The 24,826-nt window shown below is 45.1% G+C and overlaps 1 protein-coding gene across 5 annotated transcripts in view; it reads left to right on the top strand.

Annotated features, from left to right (window-relative positions):
- ARHGAP44 (Rho GTPase activating protein 44) overlaps nucleotides 1-24,826 on the top strand; it is a 176,198-nt gene that overhangs the window by 111,736 nt on the left and 39,636 nt on the right. For all 5 annotated transcript variants that reach the window (XM_047706570.1, XM_047706568.1, XM_047706567.1 and 2 more), the window contains exons 5-7: nucleotides 8,384-8,495; nucleotides 10,455-10,531; nucleotides 18,348-18,465. In XM_047706570.1, the coding sequence (XP_047562526.1) occupies nucleotides 8,384-8,495; nucleotides 10,455-10,531; nucleotides 18,348-18,465 (307 nt within the window). The remainder of the gene's footprint in view (nucleotides 1-8,383; nucleotides 8,496-10,454; nucleotides 10,532-18,347; nucleotides 18,466-24,826) is intronic.

The following is a 24,826-nucleotide window of genomic DNA, read 5'->3' as shown; positions in this document are numbered from 1 at the left end:
GGAAGCCTCTGCCTTCGGCTCAGGTCATGATCCCAAGGTCTTGGGATGGAGCCCTGCATGGGGCTCTCTGCTCGGCAGGGAGCCTGCTTCTCCCTCTGCGTGCTTCTCTGCCTGCTTGTGCATCCTCCTTCTCTCTCTGACAAATAAATAAAATCTTAAAAAAAAAAAGACAAAATAGTTCTTGACCAAAGAATCTAATGATATGGGAGGGGGAAGAATAGAATCAGAGAAAAGCCAAATAGAACTTTTTGAAATGCAAATCATGCTTACTGTCATTTAAAGCCACAAGATAAGCTTTTGGCCAGGGTGTGGAGAAAAAGGAGCCTCGTGCCCTGTTGGTGGGAACGCAAGCAGGTGCAGCCACTGTGGGAAACAGTGTGGGAGATTCCTCAGAAAGTTTAAAAATAGAATTAGCCATATGATCCAGCAATTGCTTTACTGGGTATTTACTCAAAGAAGACAAAAACAAAAAAGACAAAAAAAAAAAAAAAATTCAAAAGCATGTATGCACTCTTATGTTTACTGCAGCATTTTTTATCATAGCAAAGATAACGGAAGTCGCCCCAGTGTCCATTTACGGATAAGTGAATGGATAAATAAGACGTGTGGTGCACGTATGTATCTGTGTATGTATAAGAGTAATTTATATATAATGGAATAGTGTTCAGCCATAAAAAAGAATGGGATCTTGCCAATAGTGATGATGGAGGGACCCAGAGGGTATTATGCTAAATGAAATCAATCAGACGGAGACGAATAACATATGATTTCACTTAACCGTGGACTCTGAAAAACAAATGAACAAATGAACAAAAAAAGCAGAAACAGGCGTGTGAATACAGAGAACAAACTGACGGTGGCCAGAGAGGAGGGGGCAAGGGTGGATTGGGAAAATGAGGGGAAGAGGAGTAGGAGGTTCAGGATTCCAGTTATGAAACAAGTCATGGGGATGGAAGGTGCAACATAGGGAATTAAAAAAAAAAAAACAAAACACTTGAGATAAACTGAAATTATGCATCAATGAAATAAATAATAAACAGATAATAAAATAATAAAATAAAATAAATAATAATAAAGAATTGGTGAGCTTGCAAACAGATAGGAGGTTGCCACAAGAATGAGCAGAGTGATTTACAAGAGGTGGGGAGTTGGTGTTTGGAAATGGACAAGCATGGATGATAAAACACAGACCTGTGTCTGGGAGCTGTTCCCCAAGAAGAAAATGAGTACAAGGGGAGATTACGATGGAACATTTCTTTTCTAGATTTGGAAAAAACCAACCAACCAACAAACAAACATAAATCTATAGATTAAAGAAGCACAAAAAGCGTTGATTGAGGTCAAGAGAAAGAAATCTATTGCACCATAGTAAGACTACAGATTATTAAGAAAAAAAGAGAAATTTAAAATCAAGCAGAAGAAAAGCTCATTATGTATAAAAGAACAATTCCAGGGGCACTGGGGTGGCTCAGTCAGTTGAGCATACAGCTCTTGGTTTTGGCTCAGGTCATGATCTCAGGATCAGGAGGTTGAGCCTTGCATCGGGCTCCGTGCTTAACAGGGAGTCTGCTTGGAATTCTCTCTCCCTCTTCATCTGCCCCTCCTGCTTGCTCGCTTACTCACTCGCTCTCTCAAATAAATAAGCCTTTAAAAAGAAAAAGAGCAATTTAATTAATAGCAGGGTATTTATTTGTCAACTCAAAGAAATGCCAGGCAGTAATGGAGGAATCCCTTTAAGTATTGAGTGAAAATATAAGAAACCTATATTCTCTGATGAATTAAACCATTATTCAAGAATAAAGGAAAGAGTGCCTGGGTGGTTCAGTTGGTTAAGCATCTGCCTTCAGCTCAGGTCATGATCTCGGGGTCCAGGGACCGAACCCCACATTGGATCCCCATACTCTGCAGGGAGCCTGCTTCTCCCTCTCTCTCTGTCTGCCACTTCCCCTGCTTATGCTCTCACCCTCTGTCAAATAAATAATAATCTTTAAAAACAAAAAAGTTAAAAAGTGAGAATAAAGGGAAAATAAAGATATCGCTGGAAAAAATTTAGGAAAAATTACTACTCGCATATTCTCACTAAAAGAACTAGTTAAGATGTGTGAAACAGGTTATATCCAGAAGGAAGGAATGAAATGCAAGTCGCCAGATAGCATAAAAAATTTTGAGTGCCTTGTAGGGGATTAAAATTCTTTCTCTCTACCTGTCTGAGGTTCCTTGAGTGGCCCTTAAATTAAATTGACAGAAATAGGTCAACAGAGGAAAGCATGCACATTTTATTAAGACGTTTGGTGCATACATGTGGCAGAACTCAGTGATGAGTAACTCAAAGGCAGGTTGGAACTCGGGCTTAGGTAGCACTTTTTACAAAAGAAAAATTTTGAGGGAAGCGACAGGGCAAAGGAGAAGAAATTTGAGTTTCTAGGGTGGCAGATTCTGGGATGGCAGATATTTGGGGGAGCAAATGGAAAATAAGTCTCATTAGTCAGGTTTATATGTTGGTTCCTAAGGTACCTTCTGGCTGATAAGGCTTTAGAGTTGAGTCTGGTGGTTGACTTCTGTCCTTCCTGGTAGAGAGGGGAGGAGGACAGGTTTACAACCCGTGTCCTGCTTTTAGACAAACAGGTGGAGGTGGAGGGCAGAGAGCTCTTCTGTACCTGCTTCTTCTTGATTGCCTGCAGCTCAAAATAATCCTTATGCTTAAGTGGCATTTTGGAGATGGCATATTCTGCTACTCTTTCGTGTAAAGAAATATAAATAAGCATTGAATTAAAACATTACCTTGGGGGAGTTTAAAGCAAAGTGAAACAGAATACCAGGAAATAATAGCATGGACCACCAGGAAGGTGATCAGTGTACCAAAGTCTTTGACTGTTTGAAAGAAGGATAAATAACGGTGTTGCATTTTTGTGTAAAGTGTGCATGTTAGAAAAGCAAGAGGAACCACAAAAGGAATAGAATGTAGCACTTCGAAATTAGTAGAAGGATGAAAAGGGAAGTAAATAAAATAGAAAAAAAAAAAAAACACCCCAGAAGGGACCAAAAGAACAAAAAGCAAGCAAAGAAAACACAGAGTAAAGGTACAAGGTAAGGGCTCCAGATCTGTAGTTGTGATAGATGGAATAAAGTCAACAGCTCATAACATAGAGGATCACAGGGGGAGAAACATTCACGCTGTTTCTGAGATTTGCCTACAGCATAGGGACACAGGAAGGTTGGAAGTGAAGGGCTAAAGAACCCCCAGGTAAAAATTGACACACTGAGCACAAACATCTAAAATTAATTTTGTTCCCTTCCCAAATCTACTACAATGAAGGGATTTATTTCTTTCTTAAAAGACATAAACCCAGAAAGACATGAAAAACAGGAGAGAAAACAAGATTTTGTGAGCTTTGAAAGCTGATGGTGGCCTGGTGACTGACTAGACAGGTCTCAGAAAGTGCACTCTGGAGCCAGAAGTAGGATATGCAGACAACCAATGTCATTTACCTCTTGAAAGGCTTGCAGGCTCAGGGGTGGTGGCCCCAGGGATCTCTAGAGTGGTGAGTGGGTCTTTGGGGGCTGGGAGGTGATCCAAGTTATGAGGGTGTGTGTCGAGAGCTAGCTTAGTACCACTTGGGAGGCTCAAACCCAGCCCTTATCCACAGCTCTGGAAGACCCTCATCTCTTTACCCCCAGACCCAGCAGAAAAGTCTGGAGCTTTATTCTCTGAAGGGTGTAAAGCAGAGAGTCCAGACGGCGGACACCATGGAAGGGTATCACACATTAAAGTGACTAATGCCTGCTGGGTGCTGAGATCTGCATCTCTCTCTCCCATCCCTGTGGCCCCCAGGTCTTTCCTCTCTAAGCCAGAAGAGCCTCCTCTGGCATATGGGACCAGCCCAATGGGGATGAACCGAAGCCATTGGAGGGGACAGTACTTGAGCAAATGGCCCAACTCAACTATCCCATAGACAAGCTCGCAGCCAAAGAGCTTTACTCACATACTCTAAGCTCTTAAATATAGACAGGCGTCCAAGCTCACCAAACATTTGAAGGAAGTCTAAATTGAAGCCTATATACCAAAACAGGGAGGAGAAAAATGTAACTCGGGGGAAATAGATATTACATGGGAAAGAGAAGAGTTCTGGAAAATGCGTCACTTATGTTGTCAGTGCTAAGAGAAAATAACGTGTCTGTGAATGAAAGCCAGGATGTTTGTCAATTATATCTCAATGAAAAAAAAGAAAGAACTAAAAAACTGAGGATGTCAATAAAAAAATGCTATGGGAAAGGAATACTCTGAGGTTGAGACAAGCTCATGGAAATAAAAGGTACATTTTCAGTGGCAGGTTTGGAAGATAAAGTCAAATTCAGAGAAGACAACCATGACATCAAAAATGGAAAAGTTGGAAGATTAAAGAACCAACCCAGGAAACTGTAAGCCTGAATAACTTATATTATTAAAATATAGTAATAATAATGGTAATAAAGTCATCCAGAAGAGTTTTCCAGAACTGAAAGACGTGAGTTCCTATATTGAAAGGGTCCATTGAGCTCCTGATACAACTGAGAAAAACTTGAACCTGTGCCCGGGCTCACCACTAGTGAAGACTAGTGAAAGGTACAGAGATTCTATAGCCTTCTGGAGGAAAAAAATGGCCACAGTAGAAAGGCTTAGAAATCTGAATGCTTCCAGATTGTCAAACATAACAATGGAAATGAGGAGATTACTGTGGAATGCCTTCAAATTCTGAAGAAATATCATGCTTAGCTTAGAATGCTATATCCTGCCTAGCTATCAATCAGTGTGAGGGTAGAGGGGAATGTCATGACATGCGAGGTCTCAAAAATTGGTTTCCTGCCCACTCGCAGGCAACTAAACCAAGGTGTGCTCTACAATGAAGTAACCAAGAAACAGGTAGACACAGGATATGGGAAATAAGATCTATCCCAGCATAGGACAAAGGGAGAGAAAAATCCCAGGAAATGGGGAAGGAAGTGTGCAGGAAGACAGCTGTGCCAGGGATCGAAGGAAAAGTCAGTTCAGATTGACATGGGTCCCAGAGAGATGAATTCAAGATGGAACTCATTCACATCAAGTGTGGTTCAACATCTTAGACAAAATAGTGGTGGGGGATTTGGGGTTCAGTCAGGTCTATAGAAAAACTAAACAAGCAAGCCAAAGCAAGGCCATTATTAATTCTACAGAGAGGATCAGAGAGGATGAACGTTTGGGAAAGACCAGTGATCACAATATCTGACCCAGCCAAACTCTGAATGGCACACTGGGTCAAAATGTAGTGCAAATGCCAAAGATCTACCAATACAAATAAGTGTGGGGAGGACAGATACAAAGATTGCCAAATTCTCTTTTTCCAGAGTTGACAGTCCATAGCCAATGCCCCCCCCCCGCAAAAAAAAAAACAAGTAGCATCAGGAGCATGGACGTGAGTAATAGACAAATCAGATAAAAGACACCATTTTAAAAAGAGCAAAGAAAAGCAAGCCCATGACCTGGAAGCTGAAATTTGCAGCAGAAAGGAAAAAGAACTTGAATCTCCTCTACATCCACACCCATATTTTTAGGTGTATATATGTATATATAAATGTAAATGTATTTTAAGTATAGATAGATAGATGGATGGAACTCCTACAAATAAATTCCAATAAAAAGATCCTGGTTCCAAAACAGTCAATGAATGCGAATAGCACATCCTACGAGAGGGATCGTGAAATGGCCCGAAACACGAAAAGGCACTCAGTCTCACCAGTAGCCAAGAAATAAAGATTAAAACCAGGATGAGGTCATAATTGGCATCCACCAGTTTGGCAGAACTCAAACGCCTTACCAGTACCAAGGCTTGGCAGAGTGTAGAGCGTTGGGAACTCTCATTTGCGCTGGTGAGGGCAAAGTTAGTGTTATCCCTTCAGAGAACAAGTAGCTAGTGATGTTAAGGGGGTGCGTATCTCCTCTCCTTTGCACAGAAAAATTCTAATCTGCAAACGGACCATACACACCTATACAATAGCCCTGGACATGATGGGTCTGTTGATTAAGGGAAAGCTTAATAAGTGGTGGGATGGGATTCCATGCACCAGAATGATTTAATTCTGCATGTATAAGACATGTAAGACATATGTACAAGACACATAAGCCCCAAAGATGATGCATGAACAAAGCAAACCTGGGACACCTGGGTGGCTCAGTGGGTTAAAGCCTCTGCCTTCAGCTCAGGTCATGATCCCAGGGTCCTGGGATTGAGCCCCGAATTGGGCTCTCTGCTCAGCAGGGAGCCTGCTTCCCTTCCTCTCTCTCTGCCTGCCTTTCCTCCTACTTGTTATCTCTCTGTCAAATAAATAAATAAAATCTAAAAAAAAAAAAAAAGGCAAGCCACAGGATAGGTTAAGTGTAAAACCATTGATAGGAACTTGTTTGGGTCAGGCTTCAGTATTCTGTATTGTATGTGTATGCTTCTATATTTCATAGAAGCATAAACATAAGAACAGGAAAGATACATACTAACTTTAGAATCAGTGACCTCTTCTACTTTTATTGTTTTGTAAAAACTTTCCCATGAATTTCAGTTAGCCTGGTACCATGCAGAAGGAGGACTGCCTGCGTACCCCTATACCCACTTGGGGAATTAACATCTTTGAGATAACATATCTTCTCACCTAGGAATATGGCATAGCTTTCTACTCATCCAGGTCTTCCATTATTTGCTTACTCCGAATCCACTTTTGTAATGGTTTTTCCATTCCAATTTTCCAACGGGGTAATTATTCGTTCTATACAAGGTCAGTTGTCATGGCTTAGAAGAAGGAGTTCTCTTTGTAGAAGAGCCTCCTGAAATTGAGTTTTGGGGGATAAATTGGAAGATGTTGGTCTACACAAAGATGAACTTGAAATGGATAAAAGACCTCAATGGAAGGCAGGAATCCATCAGAATCCTAGAGGAGAACATAGGCAGTAACCTCTTTGACATCGGCCACAGCAACTCCTTTCAAGATATGTCTCCAAAGGCAAAGGAAACAAAAGCGAAAATGAACTTTTGGGACTTCATCAAGATCGAAAGCTTCTGCACAGCAAAGGAAACAGTCAACAAAACAAAGAGGCAACCCACGGAATGGGAGAAGATATTTGCAAATGACACTATAGACAAAGGGCTGATATCCAGGATCTATAAAGAACTCCTCAAACTCAACACACACAAAATGGATAATCATGTCAGAAGATGGGCAGAAGACATGAACAGACACTTCTCCAATAAAGACATACAAATGGGTATCAGACACATGAAAAAATGTTCATCACTAGCCATCAGGGAGATTCAAATCAAAACCGCATTGAGATATCACCTTACACCAGTTAGAATGGCCAAAATTAATAAGACAGTAAACAACGTGTGTTGGAGGGGATGTGGAGAAAGGGGAACCCTCTTACACTGTTGGGAATGTAAGTTGGTGCAGCCACTTTGGAAAACAGTGTGGAGGTTCCTTAAGAAATTAAAAATAGAACTTCCCTATGACCCAGCAATTGCACTACTGGGTATTTACCCCAAAGATACAGATGTAGGGAAAAGAAGGGCCATCTCTACCCCAATGTTCATAGCAGCAATGGCCGCAATCACCAAACTGTGGAAAGAACCAAGATAACCCCTCAACGGGCTAATGGATAAAGAAGATATGGTTCATATATACTATGGAGTATTATGCCTCCGTCAGAAAGGATGAATACCCAACTTTTGTATCAGCATGGACGGGACTGGAGGAGATTATGCTGAGTGAAATAAGTCAAGCAGAAAGGCAATTCTCATATGGTTTCACTTACTTGCGGAGCATAAGGAGTAACACAGAGGACATTTGGAGAAGGAAACGAAAAGTGAATTGGGGGAAATTGGAGGGGGAGATGAACCATGAGAGACTGTGGACTCTGAGAAACAAACTGAGGGTTTTGGAGGGAGGGTTTTGGAGGGTGGGTATTATGGAGGGCACGTACTGCATGGAGCACTGGGTGTGGTGCATAAACAATGAATTCTGGAACACTGAAAAGAAATTTAAAAATAAATAAAAATTGATAAAAAAAATTATCTAGGGGGGAAAAGAAAGATGTTGGTCTGTTTCTGCATCGGTTGTAGCTCATTTTCCAGGGCTCAGGGGACATAGCAGCATCTGGGGCTTACAGCCATATACATTCAGCACATAGGAGCCTGTTCTCCCCACGTCTCTCTCGTATTTCCCTACATGTTCCCTTTACTCTAGGCACACAGTGGGTTCTTCACATCCTTTAAAAAATGCATAATTTCAGAAGTCAAACTGAGCGGAACAGGTTGGGCCGCTCGGATGCAGGTGACCTCCTGCTTGGCACGGTACTGAGCACGGCTTTCCCCTCCCATTGCAGGAAGATGCTGAAACTCTGCGGAGAGACGGAGGACAAGCTGGCTCAGGAGCTGATCCACTTCGAGCTGCAGGTGGAGAGAGACGTGATCGAGCCCCTGTTTTTGTTGGCCGAGGTAAGCCGTGCACACGAGGTCATCCTACCCGGGGACACCGTTCTTCACCAGGAATTATCACTGCCCGTCCGCCTGGTCAGGATTCCCCCATATAGCAGCCCCTCCCACTGCCTGCCAGCTCCCTCTGCCCCTGACACTCCTCTCTGCTGGCTTCCCAGTGGGGACGGGAGTTTAGCTGGCACCAGATCTCCTTCCCCACGGGGGTCTGCACGCTTTACCCACCCTCCCCCCCACCCATCTCCTGTCTTCCAGGAAATGAACAGCAGCCCTTCCTTGGGGGAGACCCTCTGTAGTGCCCCCTTATGTGCACATGCACCTTATGTGTATGTGGATCCCTTCTCTTTCATTTCATCCGATTGTATTTTTTACTTTAGTTCCAGTATAGTTCACATCCCGCGTCCTGCACGTTACAGGAGCACAGTACGGTGATGCAGAAGTTCCTTCTCAGTGTTCATCACGATAAGTGTGCCCTTCAGCCCCTATGTCTCTGGGTAATGAAGGGTGCTGGATAACACTGTGCGGACACAGACACCTTGATGTCCGTTTGACGATCTGGCTAGCTTCAGCCAAGTGAAATTGTGTCGACTAAGAATGGACACGGTTGGGGATTTTATTTGCCTTGAGCCCCTGGCTTCTTGCCAGTTGCCTTGGCTTGGTCATCCAAGACCACCCCAGCCCCATCCCATCGAACTACAGGTGCTCTGCGTCCACACGGTTTGCTAGCCACTAGCCGCCTGGGGCTAGCAAGCTCTTGAAATGTGTTTCGTATCACCGAGGAACTACATTTCACATTTTAATTTTTGTTCATTCGAATTTAAAACGCCGTGCCCACAGAGAGCTGGGAGCTAGCATATTGGACAGCATTGCCCTAGACCAGGCCTGGTTTCCTTCCTGGACTCCCCCCAGCACCTCCCCATCCCCTGTTGCAATTTCTATGACAGAATGGATGGGCAAATCGTTAACCAAAGTCCTGAAAGTTTTGAAGGAGAAAATCCTGCCTGTCGTGGCTTGACAGAGATCATCAGCTCTAGACTTCTCAGGTGCTGTCCTGTGCTAGGCCATCGCCCAGCCACACGCATGCGTGAGAGGCCCTTTGCGCCTTGGAAAGGTGGTCTGGGGTCTCGGGCAAAGCCTGAAGCAAACCTGGCCTGGGTGCCGAGACGCGCTTGTACCAGCCAGATGTCCGTGTGACCCTGCAGCTCCGCTTCTGGCCTGTCAGAAGCGGTTCCCCTCCCTGCGTTACTCACCCCTGCTCCGAAGACCGTCCTCACAGTTTTCCCTCTTATAGAAGCCACAGCCTGAGATGGTTTTGGGTTTTCAATGTACAGCCAGTTTTCCCCTTTAAATTCGCACATTCTGTCCCCCTTGGTGGAGCCCGGGCCCCAAATCCCACACTGGGATGTTCCACGAAGTCATTTTTGGAAATAAAAATATAAAAAGAGCATCCACGCACAACCAACCCACCATGGAAGAACTTGTCATAGCCGAGCAGAGCCGTGGCAAGGTTTGATTTGGTATTTATTTTGGAGAAAAAAAAAAAAAAGTCTTTATTTCTATAAAAATGTATCCTGATTGCATTCCCCCATCAGATCTTGGGCCTCCTGAGACTAGTGCCCATCAGCCTGCTGCTGTCTGTTGTGAGTTAGGTCTGTGTGTCAACTCTTCCTGCTTTTCTCCCCGTGTGTGGCCCTTGTATCGTGGACAGAGCCGGGATGGAGCCCGTGTTTGCTGGCCGAGGTTGGGGGCAAGAAGGAGGCCAGGCATAAGTGAGCAGGGGAGTGCAGAGCCCCCAGGAGGATCAGGATGATGGAGGGCCTGGCAGGTGTCCCGCGAAGAAAGAGCGGCAGTTAGCTCAGGCAAAGGAATGAGGGTTTCCTCTGGAAATCAGGACTGGGGCGTCCGTCAGCCCACGTACGAACTCACTGGGAGCGTCCGTCTGACTTTGTCCTGTAACCACAGGTGGAAATCCCGAACATTCAGAAGCAGAGGAAACACTTAGCAAAGCTGGTGCTAGACATGGATTCTTCTCGAACGAGGTACGGAAGGGCTTCTTTGCTTTCCTTTTTTGTCTTTTGGAAGGGACAGCGATTGCATCTGGGGCGTGGGGAAGGGTTTGTGGGGAGCATCATTTGTCGAATGTGTTTCCATCCTCAAGGTTTTTCTTAATACCCCTGACATGGCAGGCACTGGAGGGGAGGGTCGTGAGTCAGAGATATGGGGTCCCCATCCTCATGGGGGCTGTGGCCCACTGTGAGAGACAGAGACCCTAGACGAGCCAGTGAACATGTGGTGACTTCAGGTGCCCATAAGTCCTGTAAAGAAGGTAGCACAGTGGGGCGCCTGGGTGGCTCAGTGGGTTAAGCTGCTGCCTTCAGCTTAGGTCATGATCTCAGGGTCCTGGGATCGAGTCCCGCGTCGGGCTCTCTGCTCAGCGAGAAGCCTGCTTCCCTCTCTCTCTCTCTCTGCCTGCCTCTCCGTCTACTTGTAATCTCTCTCTCTGTCAAATAAATAAATAAAAAATCTTTAAAAAAAAAAAAAAGAAGGTAGCACAGTGCAGTTTTGGAAGAGAGTGATGGAGAAAGGGAAGCTACATTATTAGGTGGGCTGAAACAGAGAAGTCTTCTTAGAGATGACACTTGATCTGCGACCTAAATGATGAGAAGGAGGCAGCCATGCAGAGATCGGGCACAGGACTGTCCATGGCAGCAGGAACAGCACGTGCAAAGGCCCTGAGGCAGGGCTGGGGAGAGATCAGGCTGCCACAGTCCGGGTATAACACCAGGGCAGCGTGACTGGGGTATGAGCCAAGGTGGGGCATAGTAAGAGCTGAGATCAAAGAGGCAAGGTGGGTAAGGTGTTGTGTCTAAAGAAGGGGGAAATTTCTGATTCTGGGACCTGCCCACTGTTTCCTGAAGCCAGTGGTGTAGCGCTTTTCTTTCTGTAGCCACTCTGAACCTGAGACCATTATGACAGAAGCAGCATTCTAGCTGTGCTGCTCTCCTCCAGCACCATCTCCCAGAAGCCTCCAGAAAGTGCCTCTTCCATCAGGCAGGTCACCAGAGGCCCTGAGATGCCATTGACTCTGACCACCATGTGTCCCCAATGGTGCATATGCAACTTCCTAATTCTCGCAGTGGCATGTGTGCCTACGTGTGCAGCTTGAAGGAAGGCACGTTCCTGAAGATAAATACGGAAAGAAGCTTTCAGTTCTACCACAAGCCCTTTGCAGGTCAATTTTAATCTTCTCCTTACCTCTTTTTAACTTTCTTGAAGAAAAGAAACAAAACCAGAAAATAGCGATCTACTTGGACTGAGAGATGTCGTATAGACTCCTGAAGCAGGAGTCCGAGGTGAGGTGGTGAGATCCAGGTCACCTATTTCCAAGACCTGTGAGTTTGATTAAGTCAGTCAGCCTCCCAGAGTCGCAGTTGCCTCACCTGCGCACAGGTAGTGACGTTATCCGTGGGCTGACATGAGGAGGTTGTTTTGAGTGTCAGTTGAGATCGCATTTGTCACAGCGCTTCCCGGGTGCTTTGCCAAAGGAAACTGCTACAATTAACTACTTGGGACCCGGGAATTTGACATCTGGACCAATACAGAGTGTAAGGCGGTCCCCCAAGACCAGAAATAGAACAGGTTAGAGCAGCAGAGAAGTAGAGAATGTCTTTTGTTAATTTAGTGTTTCCCAAACTTCAGTCCACCTGAACAGTTTTGGACATCTGGACCTACACATCTCGCAAAAAGTCGATTCGCTTCTTCAAAATGAATCTGTTTAAAAGATGTTAGAGCCGGGGTGCCTGGGTGGCTCAGTGGGTTAAGCCTCTGCCTTCGGCTCAGGTCATGATCTCAGGGTCCTGGGATCAAGCCCCGCATCGGGCTCTCTGCTGCACAGGGAGTCTGCTTCCCTCTCTCTCTCTGCCTGCCTCTCTGCCTACTTGTGATCTCTCTCTCTCTCTCTCTCTGTGTCAAATAAATAAATCTTAAAAAAAAAAAAAAAGATGTCAGAGCCCTACCGTACATTGAAGGGCGCTACCTTTTCTGTGAATGCCAGGTAGACATAGAAGTGAAAAGGACGAAAGCAAAGCCTGTTGCCCACAGAAGGCTATGACCCTGAAGCTTGTCTTCTTCCATTGAGAAGGAAGAGGAGGAAGAACATTGTCAAGGTTTTTCCAACCCAAGTCTGAGGCTCTCTCCTCAGCGCTCATGGAGGAAGACAGAGAAGGTTGCATGGGGAGTATGGATGTGCCATCACCAACTACTGTATCCTCAGACCACGTCCAATGCCTCCCATGACATCAGCGTTCAAGGCCTACATTGGGGCAGTCACACAAGGATTAAAAACATGCTGATTGTCCCACTGTTAAGAGGATGGTGGAGACCTTGCTCCTGGGTTTGTAGAGTGATTTCCTTCACCGTGGAAACCTGGCCCTTTGCTCTGAGGTCTTCCCCCCGCCTCTGTAAGGGAAACCTAAATTTCCATCTAAGTGCTTCTGGTCGGAAGGCCAGATGCTAGCGTCAGTGCTTGTCATTGTTACCTCTATTTAACGTGTTTTTGTTCAGTCCCCTTATGAGAGGTTGAGTGGGTGTCAGTCACAGTCCATCTAGTCATGTGGTACGTTTTTAATGGTGACACCAAGTGGCATATGGATTCTGAAAACCATAGAGAAGCATCGTTAGGAACCCTTCTTCCACGATTTGAGGAACTGTTCCACATTCTCAGCTCGTCATCTCTTGTATGCTGGGGTTTGGTCAGGAAATCTCTACCTCCCCTATCCAAATTCTTACACTTCTAAACTTCAGCCAAGACCCTTGACCACCTTTGTCTTTTCAGAAGCCAACCCACCCAACTTCTACCTTTTCCCTAAACCCTCACTCTTCGGCCAACATGAGGACCGCATCCTAAGAGACAGCAGTGAGAGTAAGACCAGATGCTATGCCGTTGAATAGCAAGGATCAGCAGCTGCTCTTCTGGAACAGAGGGTCCTTCCTGCCCTCCCCTCCACCCCATCCCGCTTCCCACCATGGACTGTGTATAGGTTCTTTGCAGGATCACCAAAACTTTCATTAGTCCCTTTTTGTTGTTCCTGAGTTACACTCTCCAGAACTGCACGGTGTATCCCAGATGAAGACATGCTGTTGATCATTGTGCCCAGATCCTTGAGTGCTACAAGAACTTGGTTGGATACTGTCAAACCCGACTCCTTTATCCAATATGTAATTGGGTCTGAATCCAAGGTGTGTATTTGCCTCAATTCCAGTAGATCTGGCTTATCTCCTTGGAAAACCAATCATACAAGCCTTACCATCCTCAGAGAAGACCAAAGCTTATAAGTTGAGTAGAAGGAGGTAGATAAGGAGGTTGGAGGAAAAATTCGAGGAAGCTTTAAAGCTTTATGCTGAGTTAAAGATTGTGAATTGAATTGAATTGAATTGAATTGAATTGAATTGAACTGAATGATACACAAATGTCTTTTCTGGGATACATTTGGTTTAGCAGTGGTTGTAGAAGGAGCTCCGTTCCCTCCCAAAGTTTGCCTCGATTTTTCTGAGCATGTATCTCAAGATCAGCCCTTCTGGATCCAGGACACTTTATGCTCCTGCTGAGCAGCTGTGGACTAAATTTTGTCCTCCCTCCCCAAATTCACGTGCTGAAGCGCTAACCCCCTCATGTGACTCTATTTGGAGATAGGGCCTTTCAGAAGTAATTAAGGTTAAGTCCCGTCCTAAGGGTAGGGCCTTAATCTAGTTGGGTTGGTGGCCTTCTAAGAAGAGGAAGGGAGAGATTTCTTTCTCTTTGCATACTCACTCAGGGGAAAGGCCATGTGAGCACAAGTGAGGAGGCTGCAAGAGAGCCTCCACCAGACCCAAACCCTGCCAGAAGCTCAATCTGGGGCTTCCAGCCTCCAGAACTGCCAGATAACTTATTTCTGTTGATTAAGCCACCCAGTCTGTGGTATATTGTCACGGCAGCCTGCACAGATTAAGACACCTGCCTTTGGGACACCTGGGTGGCTCAGTCGATAAGTGTCTGCCTTCAGCTCAGGTCATGATCCCAGGGTCCTGGGATCGAGACCTGCATCGGGGTCCCTGCTTGGCGGGAAGCCTGCTTCTCCCTCTGCCACTCCCTCTGCTTGTGTTCCCTCTCTCACTGTGTCTCTCTCTGTCAAATAAATAAATAAAATCCTAAAAAAAAAAAAATAAAGACACCTGGCTTCTTTGGAAGCAGGTGAACTAAGATAAATAAAATTGGAGAGTTGGGGGATGGATAGCAGGCAGCACATGGAATTAAAGAAGTAGCTCATTAGGAGAGATTTAAGTGCATGGTGTCACCAGCTTCGAAGCTGTTCCTCACCTCCTACGTCTCCTGCATACAGGCATCTTAGAGCCAGTCTTCATGGTCCCTTGGGCTTCTGTCTCCCCAGCATGAGACCTGTTCCCTTTGTTCCAGTTCTAAAAGTACAGAGGAGAGAGGCCATTTCTCTAGACTTTGCTTAGATGCCACTTCCTTGGCCCTTCAGTTGGTCACAGTGATGAAGGATGGGTGTGGGCTTGGCTTGCATCAGCGACCCTCGCCTGGGCCACTCATGGGGAGGGTCATGCAAAACTGGCAGCTTCTCGGGGCCCCTGGATGGCTCAGTCGGTTAAGCGTCTGACTCTTGCTTTCAGCTCAGGTCCTGATCTCATGGGTCATGAGATCAAGCCCTGCATCAGGCTGTGCGCTCAGTGGGAGTCTGTTTTGCTTGGATAGTCTTACAGTTTCTCTCTCTGCTCCTTCCCCTGTTCTCTCAGTCTCTCTCTTTCTCTCCCAAATAAATAAATAAATCTTTAAAAATTAAAATGTTAAAAAGCCACTCTGGCAGCTCCCTTTGGCCCATATATCAGAGCAGGAGTAGGGCAGTGCCTCACTAACCGGAGGATGCCAATGACCGAGGGAAGCAGACAGGACAGATGAAATAATAAATGTCCCTCCAAAAGAACATTCCTGTTTGCCTTCCAAAAATTCTTAACTTCCCATTACCCTGAACTCCTCTTGCCTTTGCCCTCTTGACCAGTTTCCTGATCCCTAAAATTCCATACCTTTATTTCTGGCCCTTTTCTCTCCTCTAGGCTTCATTAAAGCTGGTTTTCTGTCTCCATCTCCCCCCCAGACCCTATAGCAGCAGCATCTTTCCCAGCAAATAATGGTGTCATACCAGAGCAGAACTTTCTTTTTATTTTATTTAAATTCAATTAATTAACATCTAGTGTATTATTAGTTTCAGAGGTAGAGTTCAGTGATTCACCAGACGCATATAACACCCAGTGCTCATTACATCATGTGCCCTCCTTAATGCCCAGAACTTTCTGCTCTGCAGATTTGAAAGCTCAGACTTTTTGGTTTCTTCTCTTGCCCGAGCAGGAAAGTGCTTGAGTTTATTGACAGAATGGATGTCTGACAAGGCCACTGTATCCTGAAATTCATGATTAATGTCTCTTTTCCTAGCAGATTACTATCCATACACATTTTCCCGTGTTTTCCTTGCTGTTTTATTGTTTGATCTCCACAATCTGATTCCGCATCTTATCACTATTTTGTAATCTCAAAATTGGTTACTTCTCTCTTGCGAATAAATTTCCCCATAAAGGGAGGGGAAGGATCTGTGTTTTTAACCTACCAAAGTATTATCTAAGAGGTAGAATTTAGAGGGGAAAGATAGAGGGGAAAAGGAAAGAAAATAAAGGTAACTTGGGAAAATGTCTTCATTTTAACAGATAACATATTAAGGATATTTGGGTTTAAAGGATTAAGGATAATTGGGATTAAAGGGATTAAGGACAATTGGGTTTAAAAAAAATCAAATCCAGATCTTCGAAGCCATAAAAAAAAATACCAGTGTCTGTGGTCACTGTATTTTTTTTTCACACGTATATTGGTTAGTTGTTTTTTCTTCAGATAGCATGAGCCACATGGTAGTTTTAGCTTTTTTATTTTTATTTTTATTTTTTTTAGTAGGCTCCACACCCAGGAAGGGGCTTGAACTCACGACCCTGAGATTCTAAGATCAAGAGCCATGTGCCGCACCCACTAAGCCAGCCAGGCGCCCCTGAGCTTAATCTCATAATCTACCATATTCGTGATCAGCAGTCTCCGTTATAGCCATGGCGTCTCCTACTTTATTTGAGCAAAAATCCCCACAACACCTTAATACTTTGAAGTGACTAAACCCTGGGAAGTTTATTAAATAGATCATGTCTGTTGGGCAAACTAAAAGAACCACCCAGGAAGTTTTACCAATCTGTACCTGTTAGTTCAGATTTTCCAACAACTTTGAGTAGAATATTTCCTTTGCACGTCCCAAGACATGCATGTCCCTTTCTGGACCTTCGAGCCAGCTTGACATCCCAAAGCCTTTTTAAGTCATTTTCCCGTGAATGCATTTTTTTAAACAAGATTTTATTTATTTCTTTGTTTAAAGCGAGCGCAAGCAGGGGCAGCGGGAGAGGGAGACTCTCAAACAGACTCCCGGCCGAGTGCAGAGCCAGACCTGGGGCTCCATCTCAGGACCCTGAGATCATGACCTGAGCCGAGATCAAGAATCGGCAGCTTGACCAACCGAACCACCCAGGCACCTGCCCCATGCCCACCCCCGTGAATGCATTTTTTAATTAACACAGACTCCTTTATTTTGTTCTTTTATGTTAATAGCAAAGAGGACTTTCATTTCCCTTTCCTGTGTCGGAGTCTTATACTCTTCTGTTTGTCCTGCGGATAACAAACTCAGAGAAGAAATCATGTAGAGAAACCACTTAGGGATTCTTGACTCTCAAAATGAGGGTCGCGTTGCACATTGTGCCCCTGGGATGGATGGTCTAAGAGCCAGATAGGGCCTATGGGGCCATCGGGTTCAGTCTGTACGCCACTGGCCTGCATGGTCTGTTGCCCAGTTTCATCAGGAGGGTTCATGTGATGTTTTCCAGCCTCTCTTGTCAACGGAGGTGGGCCAGCCCCCCCATCAGCATCCCCTTCCCCTCACTGTCCCTCCCGCCTTCCCCGAGAGACTGCAGTCCCTGTGGGCTGCCCTTTGTCATCCTGCTGTTTTCCTTAGGGCCGTGGAATGGTTGTGCATCTCGTGGCCCAGTTACAAGTAGGAAAATAAAGAGAGGACTAGTTTTTAAGATCCTGACCCCCTGACTTCATGCTCTTACTCCCTGGCCCCTATAAGCCATTGAGTTCACAGACTCCTGGGCAGCAGGAACCCACAGCTCATCCCTGCTGCAGCTCCCGCTGCCTTGAGTCATCAGAACCGTTGTCCTTCAGGGCCTGCTCTTGGTCATTCCCTGATAATGCCAGGGCCAACAGAAACATCTGTATTTCGCCACGAAACCTTTCCAAGCCATGTCCTCCAACGGCTGCTGCTCTCCACACAAAGGACAGACATCAAAGGAAATATAAACACAGTATCCGAACGTCGACTGGAAGCTTTTTTGTGCTGACCCGTGGAGATTTTGGCTTTCAGATTCGTTTTGATTCTCCTCTGCTTCTCCTCTCCTCTGGCACCCATGACTGGCTTCAGCCAAGTCGGCGAGTGTTTCCAGACTCAGAGCCCACAGGGCAGGCTGGGAGCTTCCGGGGAACACACACACCGGGCCTTGGACAGAGCACCGCTGATGGTCACTGGGCCTCCGTGTTTGGGAGAAACATTTCAGGGGACATGAGACTGGCCCATGCCTCCCCGCTCTGTGTCCAGCCACAGCTGCCCCCTTCCTCCTGGGTAGTGTTTGCAACCTGCTCTCTTCTCTGCGCCCCCACGGACTTCCCAGGGCTCTCCACCTGTCTCACCCCTCTCCTCTTTTTCTCCTGTTTTCCATCAGGTGGCAGCAGACTTCCAAGTCTTCAGGTCTGTCCAGCGGCTTACAGCCTGCGGGTGCCAAAGCTGATGCCCTCAGGGAGGAGATGGAGGAAGCTGCCAACAGAGTGGAAATTTGCAGGGTACCCCCCCTTCTCCCCCCACTGTCTTTGCACCTCTTTATCGGGACAGATGGGGGAACCCTAAGGGAGTCCCGTTTTCCTCACTGGCATTGTATTAAAACCTAAGCGTTAGCTCTGGTTGAGCTGAATGTCTCCAAGCTTGCCTGCTGGCATCTCCAGAGCCTGGGGTGAGCCCTAAGAGTTGGGGCTTCGAGGCAGCCTTGGCTGGGGGAGGGGGGACAGCGGTGGGTTAGCAACAGCGTTCCCGCATGGCGGGCACAGAGGATGTGGCGGTGGTGTCTCTGTGAAGCTTTTGTAAGGCACCTTCGTCCCACGGAATGGGCTCTCGGCTGGATGGAACAGCTGAGAATTTAGACAGTAGCCAACCTTGACTCGCTGTCGATATCAAATTGTTTCTCTTTATGTTCACCTTGTAATATTTCCTGAGTCACTTGACCCATCTCCTGCCTCCTGGGACATTGTCAGCTGTGAAGCAGAAATGCTGACCAAGGAGATAGGGAAAAGACGAGTTCCCACTTGTTCAGGGAGGAATGTCTTGTTCTAAGATACCCATGCCTCTGCCCTTGGGGATGTCAGAAGCCCTTTGTTACGTCTGCTCAGACGTTTCCCATCTTCGCCACAAACGTTGCACGGGGCATAACTCGCAGGGCACACCACTCATGATACTCTGTGTAAGAACATCTGTATTATGCGCAGGTATGTCTGTTGTGGTTCGATCCATGGAGCAAGAGTATCTCATGTTTCTGGAAGCATGCTGTGTACCCACCTGTTGTCTTAATCTCATACGTTCTTGTTTTTTTATTTTTTTAAGATTTTATTTTATCTATTTGAAAGAAAGAGACCCTATGAGCAGGGGGAGAGAGAGAGGGAGACGCAGACTCTAGTGTGGGACTCGATCCCAGGACTCCGGGATCATGACCCAAGCCAAACGCAAATGCTTAACCAACTGAGCCCCCCAGGAGCCCCTAATCTGATAATGGTTTTATAACAAGTGTTGCACTTTGCATGAAGACATCTCTGTTCTTTGTGGCTTCTTCTAGTCTTGTCTGCTTGTCTTTTATAACCACACTGCATAGGGGGCTTCAACCTTGTGTTCGGGTCACGTTCAGGGTCAGATAGAATCACTCTCTGGAATTAGGAACCGTGACAGGTCGGTAAAGAATTCACGATCTCTCTGCCGACACTACCACGGACTCAAGCAAAGACTCCAAAATACTCCCCCGGTCCCAAGAGTCATTGGGAGCTCAGCCGATTTGTCGTTTGAATGCCCGTGTGAAGGGCAAACAACCAGCTGGTGGGGTTTGTGAAGTCTAACTCTCGTGCTGCTCTCACTTTGACTCTGTGCTATGTCTACGCATCATACCGCGGACTAGCGTTCTTGAGTGAAGAGTCCCATTTCTTACACAATGATGCTGTGAAACAGACAAGAGACAGTGGCATCAGGGGGGTGCTGGACACGAGTCTCCAAGTTCAATACCTTCATTATCCTGTAGTTCTTTCCATGTGCTTTTCTTTCTTTCTTTTTTTTTTTTTTTACAACTTTATAAACATATATTTTTATCCCCAGGGGTACAGGTCTGCGAATCGCCAGGTTTACACATTTCACAGCACTCACCATAGCATCCATGTGCTTTTCTTACCAAAAAATATGTTCGGTTCCCTTTCAGAGATTAAAAAAGTCATACATTTTGCCATCAGCTGTGAAAAAGCATGAAAATGTATCAAGAAGAAACACCAGTAATTGCCCCCTGCCCCATTCCTGCCCAGCAACCTGTCTGTTTCCAGAGAGGATGGCCAATTCCCCCTCTTCACCAGTATTTATTCAGAATTGTTGGGAACAGTGGCTCTCTGTTATGTGCCATCTTATCTCTGTGTTTCTGTAATTTTAATTTCCCTATTAGTAATGCTCAGTGGATCTTTGTGTCTATCGGATTTCCTGCAGATAACGCATAGACATTCCCAGGTTGGCAAATTGCCTGTTTGTATGGGGAATTGGACCAACATTTCTGTTTTTCTTAAATATCAATTTGTGTAAGTTCTCTGCCTGTGAGGGGTGTTGAACTTTCTTCTGTCTGTTGTGTTGTAGATCATTTTTCCAGTCTGCTATTTGCCCCTTGGCTTTGTTTATAATGTGTGTATTCCTTTGCACGGGAAAATATCCCAGGCATCTTCCACCGCAAAGTTAAAGCATTTGGTGTGGTCTGTGTTTTGAGTATTGAACATTCCAGGAGAGGTGCGGTGGTATCTCATTCTAAATTGCCCTTCGCAAATGACGTAAGACGATGAACATCTTTTCATACGCTTGTGTGCTGTCTGTATGTGTATATACATACACACGCTTTGGTGATATGTCTGTTCAAGCCTTTTGCCCATTTTCAAATTGGGTTGTTATTTGGCATTGCGTCGTGTCATCTCCAAGTACTGGGCGGGGGGGGGGGGGGTTCCAGCTCTATTTCTATAATTTTATTTCCAGCTTAATCCCACTGTGGTCAGGGAGCCAGCACTGTGTGATTTCAATTCTTTTAGATCTATCAAAATGTGTTTTATGGCCCATGATGTGATCTATCTTAGTGGACATTCCTCGTGAGCTCGGGAAGAATGTGTATCCTGTTGTTGTTGGATGAAGGAGCCCGTGGATGTCCTCTCTGCCTAGTTAATGGCTGGCTGAGTTGAGCTCTGCCCATACTGCTGTTCTGCCTGCTGGATCTGTCCGTTTCTGATCAATTGCTGGTGAAGTCTCCAGCTATAATAGTAGATTCCTGTCTTTCTCTTTGTAGTCCTGTCACTTTTGCCTCATGTACTTTGATGCTCTGTTGTTCGGGGCACACACATGAAGGATTGTTCCATCTTGTAGAATGACCCCTTTAGCATTAATGGTGTCCCTCTTTATCCCGATAACTTCTCTCACTCAGAATGCCCATCTGGGGGACATAGAGCCTCTCCCCCTTTCTTTTGATTCGTGGTAATGGGGTATGTCTTTCTCCATCTTTTTACTTTTTAATCTAAACATATCTTTATATTTAAAGAGGGTTTCTTGTGACCCTCTTATAGTTGGGCCTTGGTTTTTTATTCACTCTGACAGCCTTTGCCTTTTCATTGGTTTATTTTCATTGTTTAAGTGATTATTGAATATAGTTAGATTCATATCTACCCTAATTGTTCCTGTTTTCTACTGGTTACCCTTGTTCTTTATTACTATTTCTGCCTTCAGGTTTCCTGCCTTTGAGGTTTTACTTGAGCATTTTGTATGGTTTTATTTTCACTCCTTTCTAAGTCTATCAATTATACTTTTGTTTAAAATGGTTTTTAGTGGTTGCCTTAGAGTTTGCAATGTACATCCACAACGAATCCAGATCCGCCTGAGAATAGCTAGATGCTGTTTCATTTATGGTGCAAGTATGTCTTAGTAACAAAATGTCCCTAGTTCCATCCACCAACTTGTGACTTGTACGGAAGCAGACATAGCCACAGGTGTGTTTACATGAATGTATCCAGGCATTCATGTGTATTTATCTGGATACATGGATACATTCACATAGATATGAATACAATGTTGCTACCATTCTGAAAAAAACATCAGTTCAGTTAAGAATAAGAGAAATAAAAGTTTTATCGTAGCTTCACTACCGATTCTCTGATGTTCTTCCTTTTTTTGTGTAGGTCTGAGTTTCTGACCTATATATACTTTTTCATTCTCTCTTAAAGAACTTTTTTTCCCTTAACATTTCTTATAAGATAGTCTACGGGCAACAAATTCTGTAAGTTTCTTCAAGTCCCTTTTCAGGGTAATTCTGTAGGGAACAGAATTCTGGGTTGGTGGGATTTGTTTTTGTTTTTGTTTTGTTTTGTTTTTCTTCTCAACAATTTTAAATATTTTACTCCATCTTCTTCTGACTTGCACAGTTTCTGAGGCAAGGCCGGAAGTAATTCTTACCTTTGGTCTTCTCCTGGCCAGTGTATTTTAACCTCTGGCTTCTTTGACTATTTCATTATTTTTGCTTTTCTGAAGTTTGAATATGATATGCCCAGGTGTCATGTTTTTTTCCTTCTTTAGCCAAAAGCCCTAATATCCCAAGTCATGATTATCTTGCTAATAGTTTTCAACTTTAACTATAAGGAAATACATCACCAGAATTCATTTTAAACTGCAGAATTTATCCCAAGGAAATAAGCAAGAGATGGATACACACCTGTATAAACAAAGGCTTTTCAAGTGTTGTCATAATGAAAAATTAGAAGCACAATATCCAGCAATAGACACACCATCCATTCATGAATTAAATATCACGTGGCCACTAGAAAGAATATTTGTCTGGGGGGTAATGAGCTACAAAATCCTCTGGTCCCATTTTTGTAAACCAAGCAATCATACAGAACATATGACTGATAAAAATAAATACAGAGTGACCAGCCATCGTGGTTTTTAGAGCTCGTCTCTGTGTGGTGGGATGCAGGTGAAGCTGGTGATTTACACTGTCTCTTTCTGAGTGTGGATTGGCTGCCAAATCAGAAAACAAATGATAGTTGCAGCACATTAAACTCCGGTGATTATTGATTTTTTTTTCTTTATACAGAAAATTCACCAATGAATTAGATACATGGAAATTGGAGTTAGTTTCCACTTTTATTTCTGACTTGGAGTGCAGCTTACTTGGGACCCAGATTTTTAACTCAGTAAGACCGTAATCTAATTATACCTTTGAAAAACCCTTTGGTGTTCCTGAGGGCACTCCCAGACTGTCTGTCTGCCTTTTCTAGGATCATCTTTTGGCAAAGCTCAAATGCTGAGTCACTGACATCGTATTCAGTGTGACATTTAGTCCTTCAGGGGGTCCCTCCCTTTCCTCTGCCTGCCGAGCCATTTTGATCCTCTGGCTCTCTGTGTTTTCCCTGACTTGACATACCTCCCTCATGACTGCTGGTGATGGATGTCCCCTGACTAAAGGTTCTGGGGAGGGATGGCAGATGAATTCAATTCCTGTAGAACCTTTGCTAGATTCAGCAGCCCCACAGAGGCTTTCCTTTGCCAGGATGCTCCGGAGAGGGGGAGCTGAGGTTTAGAACCCATTTAATTTCTCAGGAAAGTTACTGTTGCTAAGTCTGTGTTTCTCCTTCTGTTATATCAGCAGATGGTTACAAAGTCCTTACTAGTATGTGAAACATGTTTCAGATGGTGGAGGACAGACAGGAGATAAGATCCTTGAACTCTCAGTAGCTACTCAACCAAAACTGGAAATTGAGCACTTCACCCAAGAGAGTCAGATGAGAACTCGGAGTGACACTGTGCCTAGTGCCTAGACTGTTCCCAACGAATCTTAATTCATTTGCGCCCCCCCGACCCCTCCTTCATTATTTGAAGCTGGACCAAGTGTAGCATTGACTAATCTGTGCTTGAAGCTCTCTAGAGAACAGATTTCCCTTTTAACTCTGTTCCTTGGGTGCAGAAACTTCCACATGGTCTGCCTGTCAAGGATACCGGAAGAGGAAACAGACAGCTGCTCATATCCCAGTGCTCTCACTGAGGATAGTGTATGTAACTGGCAGCTGGATGGGCTGAGGGTGGGTGGGATTGGTGCAGAATGCTTGACGTTTCTACACTTCAGGCTGTTGGTGAAGCACGAGGTTGCTTGCTTGAATCCTTCAGCATCTGGATCAGTCCTTCTTGGGCTGTTCTCCTATTTTCCTCAACGCATCCATCACAGAGTCTTCTCTCGACTAAGCATCGCTTGTAAAGATCTCTCCTACCTAAGGCTCCCGGACAGGAAGGACCTTGAGAGCTCACCTGAGTCGTGCAGACAAGGTCACACACATGGCATGCTAAAAATCGTGGTTAGTGACCAAGTCTGCACCCTTCTCAGAATGTACTTTTATCATACGTCCCTATGGGTGTTTCTATGGAACCGAAACCCTTCTCGGAGGAGGAGGATACATTCCAGATTCAGGTGCCCCCGATCCCACAGAGCCGGATGGCGAAGGACAGTTAACACCATGAGATTTGCCTGGGGCATTGACTAAATCCCGGTTTTTCCAAAATTCGAATCAGCTGCCCTCCTTTGAACCCGCCCATCTGTCTTCGCCAACTTCCCCCAAATTGGTGCGTTTCCGCCTCTTTCCCATATGCTTGTGATCAACCAGTCAGTCTTGGGGGGTAAAGAGAGCAAACCAGGAGAAGAGAGGGCGGTCCATTTTCAGGAATGGTTACACGGGCTATGGAGATGCATGGAAGTAATTTGCACATCACTCCCCCGCACCAGCTTTCCTGGCTTTGGATGTGGTTCATGTGTTACAATCCCTGGGGAGACGCCTGGCAGAGGTGCTCCTTCCACACTTACTCACTCTTTGGAGTCAGGGTTGGGAAATG

This window comes from Lutra lutra, chromosome 16 (assembly GCF_902655055.1).
Source record: "Lutra lutra chromosome 16, mLutLut1.2, whole genome shotgun sequence".
Taxonomy (NCBI): Eukaryota; Metazoa; Chordata; class Mammalia; order Carnivora; family Mustelidae; genus Lutra; species Lutra lutra.
Note: the sequence above shows the minus strand (reverse complement) of the source record. Positions and strands in the feature narration are given on the sequence as shown.